We start from the raw sequence: 9,131 nt of genomic DNA, 5'->3' as shown, positions 1-9,131 counted from the left end.
GATACATTTCCAGTAATATTTTATGTTTAATGATTGATTATTTATATTGTATTTGTTATTTTAATTAATTGTATACTAAGAATAATTTTAATGATAACTCAGCCTAGGAGAAATTAATTAACACTCAGAGCCTTATGGTCTCAGAAGGAAACATTAATTTCTTTTATTAAACATATAATAATATTTGTTTGAACAAGTATAAAAGAACATTCAAGAAAAATCTTTCACACATAAAAATGCATTGCTTTGGGACTACACTTCATGGAAAAAGAGAAATAAAATACAAGTTTAAGGAGAAGAAAGAAAGACATAAAGCTTTCACCATATTAAAGAGGAGCTTTTTCTTGTACTTTTTAAAATAGATGATGCGTATATACAAATGTTAAATCATTATGCTGTACACCCAAAATTAATATAATGTTGCATGTCAATTATACCTCAATTTAAAAAATTATTTTGGGGCTTCCCTGGTGGCGCAGTGGTTGAGAGTCCACCTGACGATGCAGGGGACACGGGTTCGTGCCCCGGTCCGGGAGGATCCCACATGCCATGGAGCGGCTGGGCCCGTGAGCCATGGCTGCTGAGCATGCGTGTCCGGAGCCTGTGCTCCGCAACAGGAGAGGCCAAAACAGTGAGAGGCCCGCATACCGCAAAAAAAAAAAAAAAAAAATTATTTTGAATTAAGTTTCTCATCAATGAGGAATGTTTAAAAATTGAAGATACCATCATCTACAAGTCTTGATCAAAAATTTCATGTTGTCATTTCAAATATCAAATCTAATTAAAAAAAAATGGATGATGGTTGGTAGCCAATCACACTGGTATTTAGTTTCTACTGAATGCATTAAATGAGGGATGTGACAATTTTTTTTTAAATGTCAAAATTTGAAATACATCAGAAATGACATCTTTTGCATATACTCAAACTTATAATAAATAATTTTATATGTCAACCATGTGTGAGGGTAAATACTGTAAAATTCCATTTAATATTGTGTAACAGGAAAAACTAATCTATAGTAAAAAAAAAAAATCAAAACAGTAGTTTTCTTTAGGAGAGGTGGGGTCATGGATTGACTGGGAAAAGGTACAAGGGAACTTTTCAGTGGTGATAGTAATGTCCCATACCTTAATAGTGTTTGGAGTTAGAAAGGCAAAAGTATTTGTCAAAAATCATCAAAGGGTATGCTTAAAATGTGAACATTTCATTCAGATAAATTTTATCTAAAAGAAGAAAGACTATAAGCAAATATTTGAACTCTAGTTACTGTTATTCATTCTGAAGAGTTTAGGGGTAAAATGTATTGTCTAAAATTCATCTGGAAATGCATAAAAAATAAGGTAGGCTGACAAATGGACAGATGAAGAGGTAAGTAATGTAACTAAAGTAAAAAAAAATTTTTTAAGTTCAAACGTTTTTATTAATTCAAACTATTTGTTGTAGTTCCAAAAAACTATGATTTTCACAATAAGGGCTACTTGAAGAAGGCTTTCTATATTCTTTGACGTAAACAGACATTTGCTAAACGGAGATGACAGTTGGTGTGAATTTTAAAATTTTAAATGCAGCTTATTTCTTAAATTAGAATAATATCTGCAATAATACAAACTGAAGATTGAATCTGATAAAGTATAATATTAAATCTGAATTGTTATGAGTAAAAATGCTGGTATATTACATTTTTGGGTGTACTATGCTACTAAAATGCCTTAAGGGTAATTTGAGGATGCAGATAGAATTATATGACTTTTAATAAACTGGAAATAAGTTACATATGGGTGTGCTTGACTGACATATGCCTTACCGACAGTATGTCACAAAAATAGAAATATACAAAAATGTTATACATCACTAGATATTGATTCTTGTAAATCATGATAAAATTTCTGATTGGAATATTTTTTATAACATCTTTATTGGAGTATAATTGCTTTACAATGGTGTGTTAGTTTCTGCTTTATAACAAAGTGAATCAGCTATAGTAGAATCTAGGTGGTGAGCATATGGTGTTCACTGCTCAATTCTTTCAACTTTTTTGTATGCCTGAAAATATTCATAATAAAATATTGGGGGAAATGTGCAAGGGAGAATATATTTTTTCATAATTCTTTTAGGGAACATGTGAGCAAAAGTTTGGAGACCACTGGTTTCTATTATCAACATTTGCTTATGAATCTTAAACTTACAGTCCAAACCTCTCTCCAGAATCTCAACCATATTTCCATTTGTCTCCTGGACACATTATCTGGATTTCCCATCACATTTAAAACTCAACAGATATAAACATGCATTTATTGTCTTCACATGTCAGTTAAAATATCATCAGCTAAAAGTAACAGAATATAAGTGTCAAACAAAATGAGGGTTATTTTTCCTACATAACAAGAAACCTGGAGATAGGTGCCTGCTGGTGTTGGTTCAGCAGTTCAATGATATCCTGGCTGGCAGGTCTGCAATTCTCTTGGCCTTTCCTCATAGTCACAAAATGTTCTACAGCTCTAGGCATCATGCCTGAGTTCAAGACAGGAAAAAAGGGAAGGAAGCAATGCCAGTGACAATTGAATCTTTTTTTTTAAATAAATAAATTTATTTATTTATTATTTTTGGCTGCGTTGGGTCTTCATTGATGCACACAGGCTTTCTCTAGTCGCGGCGAGCAGGGTCCACCCTTCATTGCAGTGCATGGGCTTCTCATTGCGGTGGTTTTTCTTGTTGTGGAGCACGGGCTCTAGGCTCATGGACTTCAGTGGCTGTGGCGCGTGAGCTCAGTAGTTGTAGCTCGCGGGTTCTAGAGTGCAGGCTCAGTAGTTGTGGCACACAGCCTTAGTTGCTCTGCAGCATGTGGGATCTTCCTGGACGATTGCTCAAACCTGTGTCCCCTGCATTGGCAGGCAGATTCTTAACCACTGCACCACCAGGGAAGTCCCACAACTGAACCATTTACCAAGACAGTTTCACGTTTTCCAGAAACCTCCCAACAGACTTCCACATAAATCCCATTAATCAGAACTGTGTCCTACTACCACCCCTACCTGCAAAGGATACCAGGAAGCAAGTACTTAACCTTCCTATCCTCTAAATTGGACATAGGATTGGGTGACAGGTGAGCCCACCTACAGTATCTGTAACATTCTCCCCAAAACCTGCTCCATCGTCTATAAGCTCTATCTGTGTTAATGGTTCCATGATCTGCCTAGTTACTCACCCAAGTAAGAAACCCAGGAGTCATCCTTTCCTCTCTTTCCCCTCCTATCCCTATATCCAATCTGTCTTGATCTTTCATCAAGCTTTTGAATACCTCTGAAATCTGAGCCTCCTTCCTAAACCCATTGCCACTGTCTTGGTTCACGTTCTCATTTCTTACCTGAACTGCAATAGTAGTCTCTTAATTAGTCTCAAGCCTTAACTTCAAAGCATCCTCCATGCAGGCCCAATTTGACTAAAAATAGAAATCTAACCATCTTACGACGCCCTGCTTTAGCTCCTGTCTCTGGCTTTGCATAATGTCTAGTTTAAAGGCTAACTTCCTTATTTAATTTAATGTAGTCTCCTACTTTCATATAATGATGTACTCTTGAACACGTGTTATCAGTTAGGATGTTCTAGTCCCGTCAAGGGTCAGCTCCTCTAAGGCACAGCTTTGTTGGAGGGTGGGTGGCTGGGGAAGTCTACACTCAAAATCTATATCTGTTACGTTAGGCAGGCAACCCTCTGTCTCTAATGCATGTGTGCTAAAATTGTAGTGTGAAAGAATAATAGATATATAATAGGGGTTCTGTTCCTAGAGGGTCGAGAATGTATTTTGTCTTAGAGACATAAAGTTCAACAATATATTTAAAGTATCATAGCATTGTCGTTCATTTAGTTCAGAGATTTACTGAACGCCTACCATGTACGAGACACTATTCTTTAGTTCTTTTCTTTTTTGATAGATCAGAGAGGACAATAAGTGTTTGACTGAAACTAAAGATGTGCCTCTTTCTGCATTCCTAATGACTTCCATCTCTGCCTCTATTTCACTATTTGGGGCTTATACTTATTACCAGAATCCACACATTCATTTTTCTGTCTTCTCTTCATTTTCATAAGTTAAAATTCATGAGATATTCAAACAAGTGTCCAAAGACACAGATGGTAAAGACGGCAACATGGTAGAAACTGACTGGTAGAGTACAACACAGTAATAGCTAACCCTTATATTGTACTTACTTACTCTGTGCCAGACACTGTTCTAGGTACTTTACAAATATTAACTCATTAACCTGCACAACTCCACGAGGTATATACTAGTATCTCCATGTTGCAGATGAGGAAACTGAGGCCCCAGGACAGCTTGGCACTTTTGTGAGCTGACTGAAAGCTGTTCCCTAGCACCTTCTCCACTCACCTCCCTCTGCTCCACTTGGGCTGCTCCCCTTCTCACAGGCCCCCCAGGAGCCCCTGGCTTCTCCAGCCCTGTGCTTTGGCACCTGTGGCCCCGTCTGCTCTTCCCTTCTGCTCAGACTCGTTCAGGACTCGCTCAGGCCCACTGTCCTCAGCAAAGCCTTCCCTGCCCAGTGCCAAGAGGGCAGGCGGTGCTTACCAGAACCTTGCCCCACATCCTCACCTTGCTATAATTTGCTCATAGATCTGTCTCTACCACCAGAGCCAGTTGCAGCAGGCCTGGCTGTCTCCTCGTTGTCGAGTCCCTGGGGCTTGCTACTATTCCTGGCCTATAACGGGCACTTAAAGTTTTACTGAATTAATGCATAGGCTCCCTGGATTTTACACTTTCTTGTCGCCCCCGTACTGCCTGGCACCACATGTTGCAGACACTTAGTCATTCGGAGTGGGAGCCTGGTTTCCCCACCAGACCCCTAACTTAATAAAATAAAGCGAAACAAAACCTTCCCCCCTTTGCTCCCATTTCCACATCACAATAATCCCCGAGGATCTGGATTCCTTTCCAAGCTCTCGCATCAGTCGAATACAGCAGGACCCGGAGTGTCTGACTCCCCTCCAATGGCCAGGCCGAGCAGGATGGGTCGCAGTCTTCTGGGCGCAGGGAAGCCGCATCCCACGCCTTCTTCTCCCAGTTCTTGCCTATTAAGGTAAGAGTTGGAGTCGCGCGGAAGGGGCCGAGGGAGGGTCCCCTAGAAGCTGCTTCCGTGGCCTGTGCGCTCGCAAGGGGCTGAGGAATCACAACCTGGGACCGGGTGCCGCGGGCCGGGTGTCCCGCGATGGGTACTGCCAGCTTCTGGGCGGCTTTGGGTCCTACTTATCTCTTCTACCCGAGGCCATCTTCCTAGTTTCCATAGCCACCAGGGCCGTGTCCTTATTCTCAACCATCACCGCAGGCCTCAAATGAGTCTCTGCACAGAGCTCTGATTAAATGAGTCTCGGGTCCCCAGTGGACGCTCCTTCTTCGCAGATGCTCCGATAACCACCGCGAGAAGGGTGCCTGCGGGGCGCGTCGCCCGGCCTGGGGAGGGAAGGAGGCGGCCTCTCGTTCCGGAGGTGAGCGGGGTACCTGCTCCTTCTGGCCGCTCGACCCCCACCCAGCGGCGCTCCCACCCATCGCCAGCCTCTTGGCTCGGGGTCCTCCCCGGCCCTCTCTCACCCTGTGCCGGCTCCAGCCCCGCCCCCCGCCCCCCCCGCAGGCCCCGCCCAAGGCCCCTCGCGCTCCGCCCCCTCCCCGCCGGCCCCCGGCACTGCCGGAGCTCCGAGCCCGGGCCTGGGGACTCGGGATCCCGCCGCCGGGGCCGCAGCATGGGGCGCTTCGGCGGGGCCCTGCGGTGCATCAAGTACCTGCTGCTCGGCTTCAACCTGCTCTTCTGGGTGAGACCCGGAGCGGAGAGGGCCGGGCAGGGGAGGGGGCTGGGCGGGGACACTGGGCAGGGGTCCCCGGGGAGCTGACCGCTGCGGCGTCCGAGCCGGGCTCCTGAAGGCAGGGTGTTCAAAAAGACGGAGGTAAGAAAAAGGCAGACAAAGCGGGCGGGGTGGGGAGGGGGGAGGGAGGGAAAGATGGAGGGGGAGAGAACCGACAGAGAGAGAGATTGAGCAATGAGAAATGGTGAAAAGGGGGGAGACCCCGTGCGGCTCTTCCCTTTGAGGAACCTCTCTGCCTCGGTTTTCATCTGGAGTCTGGTAACACCAGGTGCGGGGCCACCAGCTTCTCTGCGCACACACCCCCTTCTCGCTCTGTCTTTCCGCTGGAGCAGGGGCCCGCCAGGGCGCCGGGACTGCCAGAGGTGGTGCCCCATCCGGAGTGTGCAGAGACATCACCTGGCTGTGGCGGGCTTGTGTAGGAAATTGGGGGTAGCAGTGGAAGTGGTATTGGTGGGGGTTCAGCCTTTTTCTGGGCATTAGGGGAGGGTACCGCTGGATGGAAGGAGGCGGTGGTGCTCTTCTGTGAGGGAATGGGCGGAAGGGAGGGGCTTCCAAGGGACAGCAGCACCTCCCCACAAACCCCAGCTCAAAGCCTTTGCTAAATCCTACTGCTCCCAGAGATGATCTCATTCAACTTTGCATTGAATGAACAACATTCCCAGGATTAGTGGTTCACCGGCTGATAGGGCCATGACCCTTGTCTCCTGTATTACTGGGACAAGATTAGGGCTAGACCATCCCTAGATTCCTGGATATTCTGCCTCAGGCCCTGAAGGACTGGGAGACAAGGTCTGAAAATTGTCTTGTCTGCACATTTCCTCTTGGGCTTCCTCAAGGGAATGTCAGTCACTATAACTGCTCAGACAGACCCTGAAGGAAAACACAGATCTTGCATTGGGTGAAGAAGTATCTTAGAGCTGGGAGGGAGCAGCAAGGGGGCTGGGTGCTTTAAAATAACTAGGATAAAGGAGGTTGCTGTTTGTCTTATCTGCTCTGGGGAGTTTGTTTTCCCGTGACTCCAACTAATTAATTATTGAAGGATGGTCTCTGCTTGTGTCTGCCAACCCATTAGCCCAGATGCCTGGGTGACTCCAGCAATTCCAAGCTCTCAGAGGTCAAGTTGCCATCCTCAGCATCCTGCAACAGGGGAAGGTGTGAAGGAGGTACCCCACAGACAGCCCTGAATTTTAAAAATACACATGGCTTTTGTACACTTGGGCATTTACATCCAGCATACTATCGGGAAGGGCATTTCTAAAGGCCCTTTATGTTGTGCTTTTTAATAGTCTGGCTTAATTTCAAAAGCTGTTAATTATAAATGTCATGCTTTAGTGACACTCTTCACTCTCACTGCTTACAAATTCAAAAGAGGTTTTATCGAAGTCTGAGAAGGAATTCTTAGGCCGGGTGCAGTGCTTGTTTAGTGCCTGATGCTGTGCCAGCCTGTGCAGAGATAATAGGCAACATTTATTGAGCATTTTCAGTGTGTAAGGGACAGTGCTATGCACACTGCATTCATTATTAACTTAACCCTCACAACAATCCTGAGGTGCATACTATTATTCTCCCCATTCCTACAAATAAGGAAAAACTGAGGCTCAAATAGGTCCACTTGCCCAAGGTCACACAGCTAATGAGTGGCAGAGGTGGGACTCAGACTCAGCCTTCATGCTCCTAAGCACTGTGGTACATGTAGTTAACCACTGGTTCTCAAAGTGTGAGTCCTGGGCCAGTAGCATCAGCACCTCCTGGGAACTTGTCAGAGACGCACATTCTCAGCCCCATCACAGGCCTGCTGAATCAGAAATTCTGGAGGAGGGACCCAGCAATCTATTTAAACAAGTCCAGGAAATGCTTATGCTTGCTCAAGTTTGAGAACCACTCTGTTAAAGAATCAATGCACAAGAACAGGAAAAATAGCTTATATATGTAAATATAAATAAATATACATAATTTATATTGACAAAAGTATATATATATATAATTTATAAATTAAAAACGACAGCATATAATCAAGTGACAAATTTCACACCTCTGACTCTAAACACAGGAAGGAAGGGAAGTAGAAACAAAGCAATGTTAGAGTACCTATCATGTATTAGCCACTGGGGTTAGGCGTGACCTTTTATATATCCGACCTAATTAAGGAGTTCCCAGCAATAGTGAGGAGTTGGGACAGTTGTCCCGGGGACCTTTAAGCTGAAGCTTGAAGGACTGGTAGGATGGAGGTGGACAAGGGTGAGGGGGGTGACATACCACCCACGGGCAGAGGAACAGAGCAAGGGTGAGTGTGACCACCAGCTGACAAAAGGATCAGGCTCAAGTGCAGAGATCGCAAGCAGAGTGTGCTTGAGCAAGTCGTCTTTACTTCTAGCCCTGTTTTCTCAGCTGAACAATTGAGGTAAAAGAGTTGTTGAGAGGATTCAAAGGAAATATGTAAAGTATCTGACTTCACCTTCCTGTGAGCCCAATATGTAGTAAGTGCTCAAATTTTTTAAATTATTACTTTTATTATTAAGTGCCTGGCACATAGAAAGCATTTAATAAAAGTTAGCGCTCTTTCCCCAGAGTCCCTTAATATCGGGGAATAGTGTATATCTTTGCCAAGTAACTTACAGCTTGTCTTTGCTTTAGGATAACTACACACTGGCTTCTCAGTTTGTACTTGTGGATTTTCCCCACTAGGACTTAGAATACTCTGAGAGCAGGAATCTTTTTCCGTCTTGTTCAGGGATATATCTCCAGCGCCTAATAGTACCCAGCTTATAGAAGGCATTCCATAAACATCTGTAGAAAGAATGGATGAATCTATTCCATTAGGAATAGATTAGGAACTGGATACAAATGGCCTTCCCGATTTGCAAAGGTAATCAATTGTCAACTTTATCTGCAGGACTGAGCCTGTCTCTTCCTGCTCATTCCCTGTCGGTTTGTTCTTTGTACAGATTGGGCCCAGGAGGAGAATATGGGGCCTTCCTCACTCTCACTTCTGTGGGGAATGGGGACCAGGGACCAGCAGCAGTCACAGACAGCTCTCCCATGTCTATAACTGTACAACCAAAGGGAAAGGGGCGACCTGAAACAGGCTCCTAATGATTCAGAGGAAAGCGATTGTTTGGGATAAATTGTCTAGATGTGTACCTTCACTGTAACTGAGGGAACCTGATTCCAGGAAAGCCCCACCCTAGTTTTGGAAGTTGTTTTTTTTCCTGGTTAGAGGGTTTGTGGGAAGTTTGGGGAAGGGGGAGAGGGCAGGGGACAG

At 44.6% G+C, this 9,131-nt stretch overlaps 1 protein-coding gene across 3 annotated transcripts in view; it reads left to right on the top strand.

Annotated features, from left to right (window-relative positions):
- The first annotated feature begins 2,807 nt into the window (after positions 1-2,807).
- Positions 2,808-9,131, top strand: part of TSPAN2 (tetraspanin 2) — a 44,003-nt gene continuing 37,679 nt past the window's right edge. For 2 of the 3 annotated variants that reach the window (XM_032628345.1, XM_032628335.1), the window contains exon 1: positions 5,677-5,818. In XM_032628345.1, the coding sequence (XP_032484236.1) occupies positions 5,750-5,818 (69 nt within the window). In that variant the 5' untranslated portion in view covers positions 5,677-5,749. Of the gene's footprint in view, positions 5,498-5,676; positions 5,819-9,131 lie in introns of those variants that run through there. The other variant, XM_032628355.1, reaches the window with a different exon arrangement.

The sequence above is a fragment of the Phocoena sinus genome, chromosome 1, assembly GCF_008692025.1.
Source record: "Phocoena sinus isolate mPhoSin1 chromosome 1, mPhoSin1.pri, whole genome shotgun sequence".
Lineage (NCBI taxonomy): Eukaryota > Metazoa > Chordata > Mammalia > Artiodactyla > Phocoenidae > Phocoena > Phocoena sinus.
The sequence above is the reverse complement of the archived record's forward strand: the minus strand, read 5'-3'. Positions and strand labels throughout refer to the sequence as shown.